The sequence below is a fragment of the Corvus hawaiiensis genome, chromosome 1 (assembly GCF_020740725.1).
Source record: "Corvus hawaiiensis isolate bCorHaw1 chromosome 1, bCorHaw1.pri.cur, whole genome shotgun sequence".
NCBI classification, from domain to species: Eukaryota; Metazoa; Chordata; class Aves; order Passeriformes; family Corvidae; genus Corvus; species Corvus hawaiiensis.
In genome coordinates this window covers 8,968,986-8,990,049 of record NC_063213.1, presented here as the reverse complement: position 1 = coordinate 8,990,049, position 21,064 = coordinate 8,968,986, and the positions used below count along the sequence as shown (strand labels likewise).

General features: G+C 43.2%; 1 protein-coding gene across 2 annotated transcripts in view; it reads left to right on the top strand.

The window, feature by feature from the left end:
- PTPRN2 (protein tyrosine phosphatase receptor type N2) overlaps positions 1–21,064 on the top strand; it is a 653,490-nt gene that overhangs the window by 541,137 nt on the left and 91,289 nt on the right. The window contains exon 13 of one of the 2 annotated variants that reach the window (XM_048327179.1): positions 5,976–6,188. The exons of the other annotated variant lie outside the window; for it this stretch is intronic. Coding sequence (XP_048183136.1) covers positions 5,976–6,188 — 213 coding nt within the window. The remainder of the gene's footprint in view (positions 1–5,975; positions 6,189–21,064) is intronic. 2 annotated transcript variants of the gene reach the window in all.

Here is a 21,064-nt window from a genome sequence, read left to right as displayed (position 1 = left end):
TCAGGAAAATCTTGAAGCTCATTGAATTTCCTCTTTCACAACCTTATTCTTTCCATGTCACAAACTTCTTTGGGGTGCTTGGATGTTCTGGCATTTCAGCATCACCTTATAGTGGGATTCAGAATAATAGCTCTAATTTCTTGTAACTCTAACCAGAAACTTCACTTCTGTTTGCCTTTAGGAAGCCAGAAGAAAATATCTGCCATTGATCAAGGGATCTTTGAACTCAGTGAATTCTTGATTGTATTCAGTCATTGTTCATGGTATTAATCCTACTAAAAGGTATAGAGATGATCCAGAGTGCTTTGTGGTGTTGAAGGTTGTGGAAAGATCATTGTACTCCTACAGATGAAAAGATCTGTGGCTCTTGCAGTGACCTTTCTCAGTGATTTGAATAAGCTGCAGTTCCCAGAAATCCATCTGCCTTTTGTGTTTGTCGATTTGTCTAATCTTTCCAACCCCTAAAAGAAGCAAAAAGTACCTTCCCATCCGATTTCATCCTCTCGAGTAAAAGCGTTAAATTGACCTCGTTTCAGGTGATGAACTGACATTTTGCTGAAAGTGATCCTGGCATCAGGCGAGCTTTCTGGGGAGAGAAGGAGCGGGTGTGAGCAGGGAGTCAGAAGGTAGTGGCCCCAGAAATCTCTTAGTAACTCTAAAGATTGTACCTTAAAACACCAACAAGTAGTCTGGACCAAACAGCTTCGGAGTGCAGTGCTGAACACAAGGAGTGTTACATGCACAAAAGGTGAACATCCCCAGGCCCTGCTGCCCCAGCCTAACCTGGCTGGGAGCACAGTAGGGGAGGAGACGCAGCAACCAAAACTGAGGGAGATGCTGCTTTCCCTTCCTTCTGTTTTGTTTTCTTACTTTATGAAAGGTAGAAAATCTTCTCTGTAGCTTTCCTGGGACAGATTGCGGTAGCCAGGCTCCTCCTGACGTAAAGTGTTTCTCTGGTTTTCTAGTAACCTATCAAAACTTAACCAGCAGAGTGTATCAACCTATGTCTCAGATAACCTCTGAGAGAGGGAAATTACTAGATGTGAATTTAAGTTTAGATTTATATAAATGAGCAGATATACACTGATGTGTGTATATATATATGAACACATACACACACACACATTATACATATATCTATGTATAGATACGTACACAGATCCCACACATCCCTTTCCTCATGCTTTCTATATAAGGAAATAATACGCATATCCTTTATGTTTTCTTTTAATGTCAGTGGCTGCAACTGTTAACACAGGATATTCCTTAGAAAACAAACAAACAGTGAACCAAAACTTATTTTAGTGAAGTTTATTTTTAAGACTAATGGTTTTCTTGTAGAATTCTTTTTTTCTGCCTAGGTACTTTTTTCCCTCCTTGAATGGCATATTTGCAAGTACAATTTCATCTGCACAGAGGAACAATAGCTTTCAGTTGCACAAAGGATTTCTCCCACCCTGAATCCAAACCACAATGCCTCTTGCTCTGATAATAGCTTCTGAAAAGATTTTGTAATGCACAGAATTAATACATGATTATTTCCGCCTCACTTCTCTCATTTATTAGATTCTATAGTGAATTCCAAATTAAAAATAGCACCTCTTGAGTTTCTTAACATTCTAATATTTTGAAACAAATCATGTTCTGAAGTTCCTCTTTTTGCCCATATTTACTAAGAAATCTTATTTTTTTTATTATTGTTGAGAAACAAAACTGTTACATAAATGTAAAAATCGAAGCATGCAAAAATTGCAAAAAATTATAATGTTGAGTTGTTTAAAAATGAATTGTAGTGATTTTTCCATTGCTAACTGGAAGAGTGGTCAGGTGCAGTAACTGGCAAATTGGGTTTTAAATCTTTTTAAATTTATGAAGCAAAACAAACCCTCAACTTCAGTTAGAGTTTTGCAAGGACCAGAATCATGCCCTGTGTCCTAAAGTAAATAATGAAGTGTAATTCTGCTGGGGCATCTGGATGGTGAGCTTCCACATCACTGCATGGGGAGCTCCTCTGCTCTTACAAAGACTTTCTGCCACACTTCCAGCATAGGTGTGAGAACTTATTTACATGAAAGCGTACATTAAATATTTACTGACATTTGCCTGGAATTCGTTTGAAATGTCGACTGTTCTGCTGCATCATGGGATGACACCGCGGAACGGGATGCTGCTCTTTGATTAGAACAGTGATTTGTGACTCCAGTGTTATGGCTGCTCTAGTTAATGAGTCACTTTTGGGTGTATATCAAATGTGTTCTGTCGAGGGACTGGGAAAGCCTACATGAGATCAGACCCTAAGTATTTTTTCCTTTCCTCTTAAAAATCCACAGACCCTCATAGAAACAGTGTACTTCAAGTAAACACTGTGTGTGTGTTAGGTGCACTGTTGTTCTCTGCCTTCTAGCATTTAAGCTAGGTCAGGCTGTTTCAAAGCAAGTAAAGACTGGATGAACACCTCCAAAGCCTCTTCATTCAGATTCACTTTCTAAGCCATTCATTTAGAAATTAGTTGTTTTTCCTTCATTGGGACCCTGTGATACTCCACACTTTTCGAAGGAGAAAATCATTCAGAGGAATGTCAATATATTCTGTTATATGAAGTTTAAAAAATGCATAGTTACACGTAGCTGAGTTTAATATTTAATTGCGTGTAATTTATGTGGTCTATTTATTTGTTAAGCCTTGGGTGGGGAGGTAATTTGTTTTTCTTGTTATGCAACAGCTATTGTTCCCCTTCCACCCCAGGCACACGCACCATGGCACACGCACCATGGCAGCCCCAACCAGCACAGGGAGAGGTGTTCTGCTTTAAAAGACATCCGACTGTAAATGTCAAATTCATAAATATTTAAACACTTTTCTTTCAATTTCAAGTCAAGGCTGACAGGACGCCTCTAATTAACCCTGGACTCCGTTTCAGGCTGGGGCCTTATTGCAGGGAAGAATCAGGGGGTTAGGCGAGGTGGGGAAATCTGTGCTCCTGGCTAGAGGCAGCGGGGGCGGCTGGGGGGAGAGGTGGGAGGAGGGAGGGAGCTGGTAACTAATAGTTCGGATTAATTTTTACTCGTTTCATAATGTGATGTTTGGTCAGGCATCGAGCAGGATGAAAGGGCAGCGGGTTTCTCCAACTGCCTTGGGGACAGTGGGGGCTGTGTCCTGATGGGACGTACCTGGGGGGACCGGGCCCGGCTACCCTCTGCGGTTCCTGGTGTCCCCAGCCGGAGCCCGGGGACGCCGCCGATGCGCGGCCCAGAGCTGGAGCCGGAGCCGGAGCCGGAGCCGGGCCGTGGGACTTTGTCATCGGCCGCACCCGGCGGTTCCTGCGGGACGGCGAACGGGGCATCAGGGCTGGTCCCGCGGAGTTCCCCGGGGGCGGCCTGGGGGCTGGCCGAGGTGGCCCGAAGCACCAGCCCCCCGCAGGCAGGGAGGGGAGAGGGGAGTCTTCCGGGCCCCGACGGCAGTGGCTCTGGAGCTGCTCCCCGTGAGGCGGGAGGGAGGAAAGGAGTGGGAGAAGGGTCGGCGGCTCTGCCCCTCTCCCTTCCCTTTCGGCTGTTCCGACGTGGTGGGCGCCGCCGGGCAGCGGGGAGAGGCCGTGCCCCTTGGCCCTTCGCCCCTGCCCTCCCGCCGTGGGGCCTCCATCTCCTCCCAGGGCACGGGGCGTCGGGGCAGGCGTGGGCGCCGCTCCCTCTGGACGTGCAGGGGCTGTGCAAGCCCTCGCCTACCCGAAGCCTGTCACAAGGGACACGGCTACGCTGATTCCCCCAGGGCAGACGCTTACCGAGGTGTAAGCAATGCCGAACGCCCCGCGGAAGGTTTCTAACTCTTCCCCGTGTTTCAGGCTACCGAGTGCAGCTGTACGCTGAGAGTATGTAGGGGGGGCTCGTCGAGCAATTCTTTTGTCAAGGGCAGCCAACTCCGGGGACGGCAGCCCCAGCTTTGCGGGAAAAACTGCCTGGCAAAGTCGGAAACAACATCTAAAATCGCTCTAACTCCAGTGGGAGAAAGAGCCCTGCCACCCTTTTTCTTCTGCATGTTTGCTCGGAGCTTTTGACAGCACTTTGCTCCCATCATTGTCATCGTTTCTCTCGCATAGCCCTTTTCCCGGGTGCTTGGTGCGGCTCCGTCACACAGCATCCGGAGAAAGAAAATCGTTTAAAACCGTGGTAGAGAAAGCAGAGAAGTAAGGCTTAGGACCAGTACCCGAAACTGCCCGCCAGCCTCCTTCCTCCCGTCGGTGCCCCTGCGCCCACCCGGGGGCCGAGGCGGCCCGAGCCTCCCCATGAGCGGGGCCGGCCCGCGGGGGAGTCCGGGGGGGCTTGTCCCTGCCTGACTGATGGGGGGCCAAACACCGCGGCGAGAAGGATTAACGTCCCGGGGCGCAGCGCTCGGGGAGGGGGCGCCGGCACTTCGGCGGGAACCGCCTATTGAGATGCAGATTGCGACCCCTGGCCCCGAGGGGACGGGGCCTTTCAAGGAGATGCTAATGGCAGAGCGCAGCAGCCCTTTACCCCCCCGGGACCGAGGCGGCGGGAGCAGCGAGACCGCGGCGGCTGCCGTCGGTGCTGCCCCTCCCGGTGTCCCCCGCCCGGTGCGGGCCGAGGGCGCGCTCCCCCCGGGGCAGCCGGGGCAGGTGCCCGGCTGGGGCCGCGGGGGCGGTGGCGAGGAGGCGGCCCCGGGGCCCCCCGCGGCCGGGGCGGGGTGGGGGTGCAGCCCCCTCCTCCTGGTGGCTGTTGGGATTTGGAGGAGGGGCCGGCTGCCGTGCAGGGGAGGAGAGGCGGCGGGCGCGGCGGTGGCTGCGCGGACGCGGAGGCGGGCGGCACATGGCCGGTGGCCGCGGCCAGCCCTGTGCCCGCCTCCCGCCGCCCCGCCGGGGCGCACGGACCGGCAATCCTCCTCCGCGCGGCGCATCCAGGCAAGAAAATCCGGGAGTCTGACTGAACCTGCATTTCCATTAACTCAGACTCAGCCCCGGCTAATCCGCAGCACTGAAGGCAAGGAGGCTAATTAATGACAAGCTTTTACAGTCAAGAACAGCGATAATTGCTTTGGTGGCCTTTATGATTACAAGATAAAAATGGACCGGGCCTGACATAAGAGCCACTGTGTACACTGCAAGACAGGAGGAAATTAAGAGCTGGCTAGCTGAATACGGAGCAGAAAATTACTAATAGAGGAGAGATAATGAATAGGCCGGCTAGGCATTCATGGGGAAAAATCCATTTTGTTACCACGAGAAATTAGGTGGTGGAAAGGAGTTTGCTAATTGTTCTCATCTTGTAGCAACCAGGACTGAGGCAGGGGCGTGCTTTTCAATTCATTTCCCTGGTAATTGTGAAAGGGGGAATGCAGGCCAAATGAGTCTTGCTGCAATTTGCGCGCCTGGTCTTTTCATTTTCATGTTGCGTTTTTAATTGTTGCTAATATAGCTTATAATGAAGCTAATGAGGGGAAATTATTGTACAACTTTTTAGCACATGGAGACAAGTGAAATGCACTAGAAGGATTCTGTCCTATTGCTGCAAAAATAATAGTAATCTGGAGGAGTTTGGAACTATCGGGGTTTTTTTAAGCCGCTTGCCTCTACAACAGACAAAAGGAAGGATCGCCACCTACTTTTTTTTTTTTTTTCTTTCCCTGTGTTTTATTTTTCACTAAGAAAAAAAAAACAGTACCGGATTTTCCCTTGCTGCGCCCCTCGCAGCCCTTGGCCCTCGATGCGGTGCGAGGGGGGCTCGGAGCCGCGGGGCGCTCCGCGGTGCTCGCGCTCGTCCAGCGCGTCCGCCTCTCGGTAGTTAAGTGCGAGCCTCCGGAGGGGAGGGCACGGAGCGAGGCATGGCAGCGGTCCTGCCCCTCTGTTTGCCTCCCTTCCCAGGCCCAAAGTTAGCGCCGCCGGGTGTTCCCCCCGACGGGATCCCCCCTCCGCGCTGCTCCGCGACCGCGCAACTGAGGCGCTGCCTCTCTCTCCTCCCCTGCAGAAAAGCAACGTCCCGCCGCTCGCGCAGCGCGGGGAAGAAGCCGAGTCCGCGAAATTCCTTCTCCTCACCCTCCTCTCCCTCGCCTGCATCGCCGGGGTCCTGGCAGCGTCGGGGGTCGCCTACTGCCTCCGCCACCGCGCCCACCACCGCCTGAAGGAGAAGCTCTCAGCCCTGGGGGCTGACGCCGGCTCCGACGCGCCCGCTGCTTACCAGGTAAGGACCAAGCTCGCTTGCTCCGGGCCGGCCCCGGTGTCCGGCAGACCCCCGAGGGGGGCCCTTCTCGCGTTGGGAGTCGCGGGGGTGGATTTGTTTCCGACGCTTCCCCCCCGCCCCCGTTCCAGTCATAGTCCCGCGGATTCGGGTAGCAGCTTTTTACTACTGGGTATCAATCTTGGCTATTCTGGTAGCTGCTGTAAATTCGTGCCTAATTAGAAACATTAAAAAAAAAACAAAAAAAAAGAAAGAAAAAAAAAGAAAAGCAGCCCTTGCCATTGAAATTCTCAGAAAAATAGCATTAATATCCATAATCTGTCACTCCTGCCACTATTAATAACGAAAAATCTTTAACATTTATGAGGAATGGATTGCATGGTTATCTGAAGATGTCTCTCTTTTTGAGTAATCGACTTCTTCAGGGTCTGATATGAAAAGAGCCTTTGACCCGATCTGTTGCCACCTTCTGCCATTATTCAGATAAAATGAAATCTAATGCTGATAGATGGGAGGTAAACCAGGACTGGTTCTAGGAGAACAATGATAGCAGATGTGTACCCAGTAATGCTGGAGGACTGCACTCGGCTTCTCTGAAATAAATCAGAAATCTCAAGCTTTCTCTTTCAGTTTCAAAAGTGTTGGGTGGAGAGACACTACATCTTCCTGAAGTTTGTTTTAGATCATATGGCACTTATTTCTTGGTGTGCTATTGGTGTGATAATGCATGTGTTATGGTCATATACCACACAGCCCTGGTCTGCTATCCGAAAATATTTGGAGTGTGACCAGGAAAAACAATCTGAGAATGTGTAAACATTGTCACTGTAGTATCCCTGTCTGTTGTGCACCCATAGGGCCTTGCTAATGGCACTTTCCTGTCAAGTTTTATTTTACTTTCTTGTTCTGCTTAGGATCAGACATTCTGGCCTTTCTGTATCCTGGAGCTGAGATAGATTCAAATTGGCAGCTGAGAGTCATATGGGAATAAACTCATATTTCCTGACAAAGTTTGGGTCTGTCTGTACCTCTTATATGTTAAAGATGTAATGTATTAAGTATATCTCCACAGGCTGGGTCTAGAGAGAATTAAGAACAGAATAATAAATAAGAATGTTTCTGTAACAATCAGTATCTTCAGGAATGGTTTTGGTTTTCACTTTAAAAGTAATGTTTACTTTTTAAAAAATCATTAAATTACATCTTTGCATTTAATGACTTCCAAAGCAAGGCAGAGTGAGAGCAAGAGCATTTCCAGTAGACAAAAAAATGGAGTGTTCTCTGGGATAAAGTGTGAACGAAACAGCAGTTTATCAGTTTTGTTGGCCAATGAGAGTGTGGCCATAAATGTTTTTCTTTGATTTTAATAGGTAAGTTGCTGTTGGCTTATTTAAAGTGAAGAAGCAATAGGTAGGCTTTTCTCCCATTAATTGTGAATATAAGAATTCTTAATTTTTTTTGAAAAAAGCCCTCCAGGTTCCAAAACCACACTTGAAACTGAATTTGTGATAATTAACAGGACATTCTTCCTACTGACAGCTCTAATTAATAGTATCTGTAATTAAAATCGTGCCCTTCCAGCAAGAAAATTGTTTGAATTTCTTGGAGTGACCTTTTTTGCCATTTCTCCTGGGAGTGTCGTGGTTGATATTGATTTTATAATGAGCTCAGTTTGTTTAATAAGAATCTGTAATCCAGACACCAAATGAAATGTGTGCTTCATTTTTTCTTCACAGATTTATATATATTTTTAAATCTTCATATTTAGATCTGAGAGTGACATTTTCTGTTTAAAAATAACAACAATGCTTCAAGGTTGCTGCTCAGTTTTTCAATAGCAAGACAGTATTAATATTCTTTGTTCCTGACCTCTGGGCCCAGTCCTAACCACCTGACTTCTTAAACATTTCCATTGGGTTTTCAGGGGAACTGTAGTCATGAGTGGGAGGAAAAATGTTTTTCCTTAAATACAAAGGTTTCTAAGAGCTTGGCTCTCCTCCATGGAAGTACATGGGAATTCTGCCATTTGTTTCAATGGCAGCAGTAGGAAGCCCTGGTATAGGCAGACTAAATGCTCAGGCAGTTTTGATGCTTCTAAGTAGCATTTTATCAAAATGAATTACTGAGTCTGGATCTGTATATAATAAACTATTCACATGGATTTGAAGAGAAATAGGATTGAGCCCTATTGGCATTGTCAGAATCACTTTATGTAGAGCTGTGTTAAATGTAATGGATATCTGGTGCGATGCATGTTTTGGATAACATCAATTAGGTCTCAGAAAGGCATCCACTATCTTTCTCCTTATCTTCTCCGATACTTGTAGGAGAATAATGTAGCCTTTATGGGGGAAGGAAAGAAGCAGGCAGCTTTCAAAATTGTACCTACTTGGTTCTCTTCTGTTATATGTTTCCCAAGTAGCTACTCAGTTAACTCGATGTTTTTTAAAAATACGAAATATTTCAGGGACTGCTGCCACTAGGCTTTAGAGCATGGTACTCCCATGTGTTGCTGCTTACAGCAGACGTGACAATTCAGATTTTTTTTTTATTTGAAGGGGAAGAAATTGGTCAGTATAAAAAGGCCTGGTGGCCCAATGTGATTCAGAGAGAACACTGAAATATCACTTCGATTCGCATGCTTCTCAAAATGTCAGTGGTTTATATCTTCACATAAACAAGACTGACCTAAATCTTCAGCATTTAGCAGAAGCGTTTTTCATCGTAACCCAGTTTAGCCAGGAGAGTTCATTCAGGGTTTTACTCCTTCCTTACTCATCCTGTGAACTTTGGAGAGTTTTTTCCCATGGCTGTTTTTGGGGGGGTTGAGGGGTTTTTTCTTCTCCTTCTGGTTTGTGCAGTGAAATGCCAGCTTGAGAAGGGGAAAACAGAAAAGCCAGATTATCAGGGGAATAGCAGGTTGGCTGCTAAGTCTCCCCCCGTACTGGAGGCGTAGCACTTGTCATGCAACATCACCCTTCCTCAGGCACGAGCACTCCTTACACTTAGCTACTAACACAAGTGTTTCTTGTGTAACTGCATGAAGAAGGGACCTGTCTTAGGCAGGACAACCAGTGCTGTATAAAAGTTGAAGCAGGCAGTTTAAATTGCTGCAGTGGTCCTGATAAGCTGCCAAACCTGGTTCTTCAGGTGTTGGGTAAGGCAAGCAGCTGGCCCTCTAAGTGTTGAAGTAGGGTGTGGGAAACCTACTGAAATACTAAGTAACAGGAGGAATGATAGATACACAATTGCAAGTTCATTTATCTTTGAGGCACTAAACAACAAAATTACAGGGTCGTTTAATTAGACAGTAGCTGAGGAGCTTTTCAAAATTAATACAAAAAATGTATCTCGTAAAATGTTACATTTTATACATAAAGGCGGACAGTTTTTGTGTGCCTCACAAACACATCTTCTGTCCTTTCAAACCACACGTGTAATGATTAGATAAGTCAGTGTTAGCATTCAGGGATGACTAAAAGGAGGCTCTTGGTGTCTCTGCGGAGCCCCCGCGCATGCGTGCACCTGTACCCCTGTTTTTAATTGTTGCTGGCATTGCTTTGATCTTCTTTGAAAAGCAAGTTTAGCATTCTGTGAGCCCACTCTCTGGTCCAGGAGATTAGGGCAGAAGCGTTTTAGGAATTTTCAGCAGACGCTGTTTGATTTATTTCACAACACTGAGCAGATTTTCTTCATGCACTTTGAAGACTTTAGAACATAACCCAGAGAAAAGCGGGCATTCAGGCATCAGGAGCGGGTGGCAAACAGGGCCACTAAGTGCACATCTTACTTGTCACCGCTCCCATTAGCGAGCAATTTATTAATGTAATGAGTGTGTGTTAGTGACTGCTGCTATTTAGGGATGCTCTGTTTGATTCAGGGTGATATATTTGTGAGTCCAACTGAACTCTGGCTTTTGACCCCTGTGTGGGGTACACTGGGGTGTGCATGTTAAATCATCAGCATATTTTATATTTTGCATTGCAGAACTTTCCTATGAGCACAGTCTTCTGCATCACTGATAATGCTCGGCAAAATGTTGCCCATAATGGAATTAAAAGGCAAAAGTTAAAATGCTCTGAAGCTGGCTTCAGCAAGCTTGCCTTTTAATATTTTATGTCAATAGCATTCTTTTTAATTTTCCTTCATCTCAGCCAAAAGAACTTCCTTTAAAAAGCAAGGGGGAAAAGACCAAATAGTTCACAATGAAGTTCCTTCTTAAACTGCCTGAAGTATTCAAGGTTACGTGCAGATGGATTACGTCATCAGCTGTTTTAAAAACTTGTCCAAATAACTTGATTTGGCAGGCATATAATTGTAAATTATATGTTAAATTCTACATTATTACATGTATTGTATTATATATAAATTATATATTCCTTTATCAAATACAGTCTTATTAATTACATGATCCTGCTGGATTCAAAGCCCCTAAGAACTTCTCTGTGCTCTTACAGATTTGATCCTGCTGGTATTTTTTATTAGAGATGTTAAGAACACACTATTTGCAACAATTACAATAAATATTTTGCTGCAAATATTTTAAAAGTCTCCAACTGAAAGGATCTGATGGAAACAAACCCTCTACTTAACCATCAGGCATGGTTTGTGTGTATAAATACAGATAATTCATTACCTCTAATATGGCTTAATATTTTACACTCTAGACTGAATTTCAAAAGCAAACTGGTTATTATAATATTATACTTTAATTTTATAGTAATTCTGCATATCAACTCCTTAGAAAATGGAATTTTGTGGACTAGGTGAAACGGGGGGGGGGGGGTGGAGGAAGGAAAATTTTGCTGTTCTTCTTTATCGAGTTCTCAGTAATATTCCAATTAACATCAGCCTTAGTACCAAGGAAAGCTGGTAAACTGGGGATAATCCGTACCATAAAGTATTACCTTCTATCTTTATAAAATTTAATTTTCAAGGACCCTCCTACACTTAAGCACAAAAGATATCACTGAGGATGAGGTTATTCAGTACATGAGTATTTAGTAAACATTTCAGAAGGAATACATTTTGTAAGGATTTTGGATAGATGAAGATTTTGCCTTAAGGCGGAATGCTGTGAAGGGCTTGCTTGTGTTTTCTTCTGGGAAAACAAAGGGCATAACACATTTTTAATCTTTTCTTTTCCTGTGTCCTTATTTAAAGAGGCAAAAAGAGATCATCTCATGACTATATAAAGCTACAGAAAAAACTGTAATTGTTTGTGATAAAGCATACTCGGAGTGGTATATGAATTAGAAGAGTTTTTGTTGTCCATTTAAGTCTGCTTACTGTGTATTATGTGAACAATTTTGTCTCTCTTTGATTAGCATTTTGTCTTAGAATAAATTCTCAGGAACCTGCAGATACTTTTTATGAACAGTTGTTATATAAACCACTGTCCTTTAAGGTGAGATAGTTTTCACAGTGTACAAAATGTGTGTGACTACACAGAATTCACAGTAGTCACACATAGCAATTCTGGGAGAGGAGAAAGGGGGAGTGTTTCAAGGTGGTTAGAAGAAGAGTTTACCTGATGTTTAAACACTTCCTTTAAGTCAGACAGTGGATGGCCAAAGCAGAATGAGGCAAAACAGGGTGTGTACAAATCTGGATTTAAGTCAATTTTTTATCTGATTAGAGCTATCCACTATTCCTGTGGGGCAGTGGACTCTTTTTCCCTAACCTTGCTTCCTGTGGTAGGCATAAAATTGAGTTAAATGGTAGCAGTGTTCAAAATAGCATTCCAAAATACTGTATGAATTTATAAATCAGCAGAAATTTATCAAACTTGCTTGGTCAGCAAATAAATAGGGAATTATTTGCTAACACAGCATTTTAAATTAACTTCAAAATACTGTTCAATAAGAAATGCCCATCTTAAGTGCTGGAGCTTGATGGCAGAGATTTCAGAGGGCGCTTCTGGAAGTCTTTATTTGAGCTTGTGGTGTGTGTCTCCGGAAGCAGGGCTTTCCTGTCACCTCCTGTCCCTCCTCTGGCCCTCTGCTCCAGCACACATGGCCTGGCCCAGGGGCAGCCCTGGGGGAACCATGCAGGGCATGGGAGAGGGACTTACTTGGCTTATTACTGATGGCTCTCCTCCAGCCTTCTCCTACGTACATGATCTATCAGCTTCTGTGAATTACTTGGTGTTGGAGAAATGGACTAGCCCTTACCAGAGAAGGTTTAACCTTCACAGCCAAGATCCTGGGCTGCTGCTGCAGTGGCAGTGCAGCAACACTTAGGAGTAAAATATGCTTTACATTAGAGTGGGCAGGTGAGAAAAAGGTTTTTTGTAGGTGTGGAAGGAAAATGAGCATACCTGCAAGTCTTGGAGTGCTTTGGATGAGAAGGTGCCATGTGGGTCTAGATTTTCATTAAAAAAACATCTTTTTCAAGTAGTTGTCTGTTTTTCTGCATAGGACTAGTGCAAAGCAGCAGAGAGAAAAGGTGATGTTGACCCTCCCCTCTTAGCCAACTTTGTTTGTTTTTCAAGAGTACGGTGTTTGAGCTTGGTGTCTTGTGAAACAAGGACAAACATGCCCCAAGCATCTTGCAGTATAATTTCTGTGTATTTAGGATGTAAGAAAATGCTAAGTAAAAATAGTAGGAGGTAAAATTAAGTTAGTGACTCATTTTTAATTACTGGGGAATCCAGAGTCCTTACCCAAACAGGCATTTCTCAGAAAATGTGCTAGAGTTACTCTGGACTTGCAGGCTGCATCTCGCCTGGTAAATTAAACCGTTAAATAGTTCAAATGGTCCTGGCACCATTTCAGGTCAGGCCACCCAGCTTTCTCACAGTTTCTTAGCAAAGTTAACACAGGCAAAGAAAAAGAAATAAATTCACTCAACAGGCAGTTTTATTAATAATTTGGCTGTAGCCACCTGGTTTTACAGGGTGAGAATTCCTATTGCTTTATCTGCCCTAACTCCCTGTCCTGGACCACCAAGGTCCGGGCTCCTGCTCCCGAGGATCCGGCTCCCGAGCACTCTGCTCCAGCTTCAGAGCTCCTTTCACCCATCCCTGCGGTGCCACAGGCTGTTTGCCAGCTGAGCATGGGCTGGTTCTGGATAAGTACAATGGATTTTCTCCCCCTGGTAAATTGATTATGTCCCAGTGCCTGTACGTTATAAAGAAGCCAAAGATAACCACAGCCTTGCCTAATGGGCTGGAGAGTATTTGATTTGCAGTCCCAGGCCATACATCATCTCAAGTGTCCCGATTTCTTTCTGGAATAACTATACTGTCTTCTGTGGCTGTTTTTTTCCCATGGAATGTAGAGGATAATCAGGCCTGTCTTTCCTACACACTTCTACCCTTTTTTCTGTTTAGGATTTTCCTTTTTCTTTTGCAGCAACTCTGTTATCATGTTTCAGACTTGACACATTCTTCTATTGTATATTCTCTGAGTGCTCAGCAGCTAACACTGCAATCTGCCTTGCTGATCCTTTCATACTCCTCCAGACTGCTGCACTAGAAGAAAAAAAATACATTTTTTTAAAGTTTTTAACTGGAAAGTTTTGTTGTTTTGTTGGGTTTTTTTTCCAGGATAAATCTTATTCCAGGGCCTCTGAAAGGGAGGAGAAATAATTTTGTGTACATAAAGAACTGTGGTAGATGATGTTTGTCAGTTCTTGTAGGACCATGTTGCCTGTGAGCAGAAACAGGTTGCAGTTTATTCTCTGAAGTTTGTAAGGTATATAAAAGCATTCTTCTACTGCTTTCTGTCCTCCTGCACACCAGTCTCCCATAGTGGGCCGGCAAAGGGAAGAGGAACAGGGAATGCTGTGTCGCTTCCTTTCTCCTTCTCCACGCGTGCAGGGAGGCCGTGCTGTGCTTGGCTGTACGGGTGGAACACCTCTGTGTCCTGCCCAAACCAGCAAGATTTTTCCTCCAAGGGTCTTTGTCCTTCCTGCACTGTGTGTTTGTGCTTCACCTTTGGGAAGGGTTTGAGGCTGACCACAGCCACCTAAGGTTTTACCCTGGCAAGCCCATACGGACCTGGCTGCTTTGTGGGACAGATGAACAGAAGTGAGTCTTAAATCCTCAACTTTCCTCTGCCTAAAGGCCTCTAGGGACTCTTGTAGGGATGTTGCCAAGTGGAATATTCAGAGGGGACTCTGATATTTTTGCTTGTTTTATTGTGGTATAAGCTATAAGACAAGTTTGGGTAGAGCAGGCTGGAGCTCTCCTGGGACCGCGCTGCTCAGCTGCTCCAATCTTCCTAAAGGCACAAGTGAGAGGTGCCGTCCCGAACGGCCTCATGGGTGTGTGTGTGACACGTGAGGGCAAGAAGAGCCATGGAAGGCCTGTATGCTGAACTACGAGTTGGACACTGAGGATGTGATTTGTGTTGGCTGGACAAGAGGCCCAATTTCATTTCTCTCAACAGAGAGAAAGCTCTGGCTCCAGGGGTGGGGACCTCCAATCTAAGATATTTTCTTTCTCATGTTTCATGCACAACGGAGACCTAAATGCTTTCTAGCAATTAAAGAACAGTAAAAGACAATCTGAGTGATTTAATGCACACCAGCAAGGCATGATAAAGGACTGAGAGAGCTCACCTGACTTTGTTTTGTGGGTTTTGTTGTGACAGGTTCTAAGCTCTCATAGCATCAGTGTCTGTCCCTGTACTGTAATTCAGCTGGGGCATTCCCACAGCTCTTCCCATTCCAGTTCAGGTTCTCGGCTTTCAGTATGCAAATATGGGTTTCATCACTTGTATTCTTAGCAAACAACCAAACCAGGACTGAAGAAGGGAGACTGTAAAAGGATGTTCCTAAAAGTAAATCCCTCAAAGAAACAAAATTAAATTGGAGTGTGAGAGAGAATAGCTTTTGAATAGGAGAAAATCAAATTTAGTGTAAGTGGCTTATCCAGAGTAGAAAATCCATTAGCTTTTCTCTAGCTTTGTTGGACAGTTTCTGTACTTTTTGCTAAAGACAAATGAGTGATGTTTTATTGATGGTTGTTTGGGACGACTGCTTTCTGAACAAGCACAGATTTTGACCAGGGCAATAGTTTTTTTAAATTTTTAATCTTTCACACTGATAAAACCTGTTGAATTTCAGTGCAGTTTTTATTTTTCTGTTTTCTTGTCTAGCTGACATAATTGCAGTCTTCTTGATGATTCCAGCTTTTTCCTTTTACATAGGACGGCTGTTGTTTTGCAGGATCACGTTCTGGCAGCATCTCAAGAGATCTCAGAAATGGCTGATCTTGCTCTCCAAAGTGAGAACAGATCAACATTATCCTGATCAAACTCACTTTTGGTATTGGGATTGCATGCTTACCTTGGCTGATTAAAATCACTCCTTCTCCCCTCATCAAGTGTTGCCTGACTTGGGGATCCATGCACTCCATGCATGTTGGAAGGCTTGTCCTTGGTCACACTGACAGCAACAGAGGTTAACGGGCTGCAGTAGAGCCCTGAGCACCAACACCACCCATTTTCTGCTACTGCTTGTCTGAACATCCCCCTGATCTTCACAAGTGTATCAGGGAGAATATTCACATGTTGGAGACATACTGATCTTTCCCACTAACTACTAAGAAAAGAATGAGGGAAACATGAAAAGGTAAAATTCACTATGCTGGTGCTTTTTCTGACAGCACAGGGAAAAGAAACTTGGATTTTACCTTTTTTCAGCTTCTCAACTGGAGTTCATTCTGGCTTTCTGGGGAAGAAAAATGCCTCGATTGGAGTGAAATGGTGTGATTTGCTGGAAGAGGTTTTGCTGCAGTGGCTCACAGCAGAAGGTGCCAGTGGCTGGCTATTCACATCAGATCGGAGGAGAAATGTGATGGAGTTGACTGTATTTTTGGGAGCAAAACAATGTATACATGTAAATTTATCTTATATAGGGAAATTATGTCATACATCTCCCTCTGTATACACTGTGTGGTAATGATATGTGTAGTAACATGGGAATTTGAGCATGTAAAATCTGTGTATTGTCACCCCCAAGAACAAAATAACTGCAATTCCTGATTAACCTCAATGCAAAGCACTCGGGTGTGAAGTTAAAACATACATAAGGATTGCCTAGAAAGCTGTTCCAAATTTCAGCTTATTTTTGGAGGTCTGGGTCAACCCAATGGGTCTGCAGGCATTGTTAACTAAGAATTTTGTTTGCTTCTTTGGGGGCTTTAGAAGTTAATTAGGTATAAATCAATGCTGGAGGCTTCTGTGAGTGCTGGTCACTCCATTGCCAAAGGGACAACACAGAAATAGAGGGAGCAAGGAAAAGGTGACAAGAATGATTAAGGGCATGGAAAACTCATATGAAGAGAGATTGAAAAGACAGATTATTTCTCCTAAAACAGTAATGAGTGGCAGTATAGAAAAGAAAAAATATATGTATATAAATTGAGAAACTGAAGAGAGTGTAAAACTTTTATTCTGTCTTCGACCAAGCACCAGGGCAAAGATTTTCAGCTATATTAAATACATAAAATAAAAGCCAAATAGAAGAAAAGCTATCAGCAGAATACAACTGCAACAAGCAACACTTTCTGCAGAATGTTGTTGAGGCACAAGTTGTTAGCAGGAATCTTAAAAACCAAAGGAGCACAGGAGAAAAAATATTCTATGTGATAAAACAGCTAATAATGTTTTAGAAGATGCCTGTAGCTTCATGCCCCAGGTCTTAAAATAATCCAAATATAAAGTGTGCCCATTTTTGGCATGTGCCTACCTTGAATGTGTTCTCTTGTGCTGTTCCCATGGGGCTTCTTGCAGACAAACTGGTGCCTGGTGGAGAGGTCCAAGGGAGAGTAGTGACCCCTGTGCTTGTATGAATTGGGAAAAGAAAATGCAGGAACCTCAGTAATGGCCAGGGAAGTCCTTTTCTTTGAATGCAAACACATGCACTAACCCCTTGCTGCTGCTGCAGGGGATTTATTGGAACTGGTGCCATGGGGCAGGTCAGGGACAGTGGAGAGGGCTGCAGCTCTCTTCTAGCCAGGAACAATCAGGGTACAACCCTGATCCAGCTGAGAGCACGGTTGTACAGAAAGACACGGGAGAGCCCAAGAGAAATTGTGCATTTTTGCTGTTGTTGCTGTCTTCTCCAAAATATGAGGTCTCTCTGTATCTCTGACCATCAGTACCAAGTGTTAAATCCCTGTTATTTTTTCCTGTATCTCCTATGACACCAATACAGTGAAAGTGTAGAAATATTGACCATTTTTTAATCCTTGAAGGCTTTTTTGGTGTGTGATAGAAAGAATGTCTGTACTCAGAGACTTGAGGAAACTCATACTATTTTTTCCCATAGTTTAGTAGAGTTTCTCTGTATTACCACAGATTTGGCTCATAATAACCTAGTGTAACTTAGTAGCAACTTTGTTCTTTACAGATCCTTTTTTAACACTTGTTCACTACATTTGCATTTGTTCTTCCTTGCAGAGTTGAAGAGGGATTTAATTTTTTTTTTTTTCCAGTGGAGAATGGGTGAAAAGCATTTAATTTAGTTTTCAAATCAGGATGGGGTAATGACTGGCAATTTTGACTGTCATGATAGATAATGTTATAAAAAAAGTTTGTTGCCAATGGCCAGCCTTGATAAATACTTCCTTTATCCTTGCATCGCCTCTGGTATATGGCTGCCTTCTATGGAAAAAAAATGTATTTGAGATTTTGGAAGTTTTTAGGACTTCTTTTTGTATTTCTCTGACTGCTTTTAGAAACTCTGTTTCCATGAATGCAGTTACACAGACTTAGGGAGAAGCAATACTAAACTTTGCAATGGGGTAAAATAACATTTTTAGACATAAACTAGTGGGCTGTTTTGTTTCTCTTCAGGCTGGAAGTGCGTGCTGAGTCCTGCTGGCTGCTGGAAATTCTTATTTCTAGCAGAAATGATCTCCCATTTTCAGTCCTGCAGGGCAATAAAATAGTGGACTACACAGCCTTAATGTATAGCTTTCCTGAGAAACTACAGCTGTCTTGGGACTGCATTTTTTGCCTACTTTGGGCCCCAAGCAGCTATAAACGCTGGGAGTGAAAAAGGAAACATTTGTGGCAGTTATCTTTAAGAGCACCGGCATCTGCTGGAAGCTGGTCGGGCTTTGGGTAGGTTAGACAAAGTCAAAATACACGATGGATTTACACGTGGTTCTGCGTGGCCTTTCAGGTTAATTAATTGTTGCTATGGTTTATTTGCAACCCATACTGTGCTGTGTGGCTCTTGCTGTGCTAGTGGTGAATTTTCTGTGCAAATTCATTTTAAGGAGCAGCTGTGCCCTCATGAGCATGTATTGGGGTTAGTTAAGATGAACAAAACATGGAAAAGGTGAAGTTCGTTTTACATGTTATTTTTTTATCTCTCTGGTTACTCCTTTAAGAAATCTTTCCCTTCCAGCTTCATACTTGCCATATACTCATATACTTGTGAAACATTACATGCAGGCACAGCTGAAATGGGGGAAATGCAATTTAGAGACCAGCATTGGTTGAAACCACTTTTTTTTTTTGTGGCAGGTAGGTCAATCTGATGTACCCCCACTTCCAGAATTACAGTTGTCTGAACTGTAAGGCCAGTAAAGCTCAGACATTGTCAGGAACACCCTGAGAAAAAAAAATGGGTACTTTTACACCAGTAGATCTCAGGTGACTTCAGGTCCACAGTTTGCAGATGTTTCCTATTAGAAACAGACCCCGATTTCCTTGGAATCATCCAGGTAGTCTCTTTAAACCCTTAGGGAAGCCACCATGATGTCATCATGCAGGGAAGATACTCTTTCAAGTCAGTCTAAAGAATCACGACCTTCCTTTGTGTATCCCCTATTTGTGAAGTCCAGGGTGCTGCAGTCCTGTTTAGTCAGGCATCTGTTTCACAAAAGTCCTCTTTTAGAAATAAAGGCTCTAAACTGTCATATGCAGCTCCAGTCAGCGGTCTTCTGTATTTTTGTACAGGAAAACATTCCCCAGCTGAGTAACCTAAACATGGTCTTCAAATTTCACTGACCCTGTAGAAAGCAGTATTATCCTTTGAAGATACCTGTGCTTTCCTGGCATGGATTGGAGGGCAATATTATCATTATTTCAGAGAAATATCATTAGACCTCTGCTGTCATGTCTTCCTTGGTAATGAGAGCCATGTCAGAGATGTCTGTCTCCTTTAGGAGCTTGTGGACTATTCAGATTACTTCCTCATTGATGAGAGGCTACTGAAAGAATGAAAGTAAAATTATTTTCTCAAGATGTATTGCGTAGACAGCACCTTTGGTTCTGTGCAAGCCAGAAATTTTCATGTCTGCTGGACACCTGGAGGTGTGTACAAGACCATGATGGCTTTTCGTTTTTTTGTTTGGTAGAATAAGACTGTGTAAATGTTTGAATTTAAAGAGAGGGAATAAAACAAAGAAATTAAAAAAAAAAAAAAAGAAGAAGAAGAAGAAGTCATTTTTCCATATAAAGTTAGCCATGTTCTCTTTGCCTCATGGCCTCTACTTTCTTTGTATACATGAGGAAAGGGGAATCATAATTACATGAGTCATCACCAGGAAACGCACACAATGCTAAAATAATTGAAATTTTTAATTTCACAGACCACAATCAACATTGGGGTTTTGTTAGGAGAATGATTCTCAAGCCTGTATTTGGCTGCGATGCTCTCAAAAAGAAACAGCAGCCCTGGTTTTTAGATCATTTAAAAATCAACCAAAGCAGTCCCCCCCCGGCCCAAGACTCAGAGTTATATTCAGATATATGGAGTGTGGTACAAGAGGGCAGACAGTGAACTGAACTAGACAGAAGAAGGCTGCATTGACAATCAAAGAACTATATTTTACTTTCTTCTTTTTCTCTTTCTTTTTTTGTTTGTTCCTCCCAAGATCTATCACATACAAGTCTAGATAAATATGAATTGTCCAGAGTATGGATGTGCAATGATACATTTGATGCTGTGTCTTTCAAAATATTATTCTCAAACATTTTTCCAACATATCCCTTTTTCCCTTTCCTGAAGGGACACCAATATCAGTAGTTGTCTTTTCTGACAAGGATAGAAAATATGCATACAATTATTACATGTATGTAAACAGCTCTTTTATTCCTGGACGAAAAGTATGCTAAAATTAAGCTAAAGATTGAAAGTATGTTTCAATAACTCAAAAATAAATGTTAATAAAGCTGTAATTATCCCCAAAGCTACAAATACAGTAAATAAGTTAAATTTATAACACCTGCAAGCATATTAAGTATGCAAAAGCAAAACAAAGGCAGCCAAATGACTTTAGCTTCACCCTGTAGTAACACTAAGCAAATTTAGTTAGAGAATAATGATGTTTATAGTCCTAGATTCGTTTGTTAAAAAAAAAAGTTTACCTTATTTTTTCATTTTTTAAATCTCATTGTCTTATGACTGCATCCATTGCAGAACAGTGAAATCCAGGCTGTACATGCAGACCCCAACTCATCCTGTGAATAATGCCTCCTGAGAAGGAAAATGAGACTGCTGTTAAATTAAATATATTAAAGCTGAGGGGGCAAAAAAAAAAAAAAAGGCATTTTAAAGGTCTTATTCCTCCATACTTAGCTTATAGATTACATATATTCTTAATCTTCATTATACATTTTGTTAAAAGGTGTAGCCTTAAATAACTTAGAATTGTGTCAGCATTTTTAATTTAAAATTTCTGCAAAATATGTTTGTTTCACGTGTAAAATGAACACAGTGTTCTTGTGATCATGCCTGCTTAAGCAGATTTGTTTCTTGATTGATACAATATTAGGCAGGTCAGGTTGGAAGGGCTTGGTGTACACTCAGCTATCACTTTTAATAAACAGTAATTTCTTTGTTTAGTGTCTCTGCATTTTCTTAATAATTATTCATGGAAAGGTTTATTCTCTCTTGTATTTCGCTAACTCTGA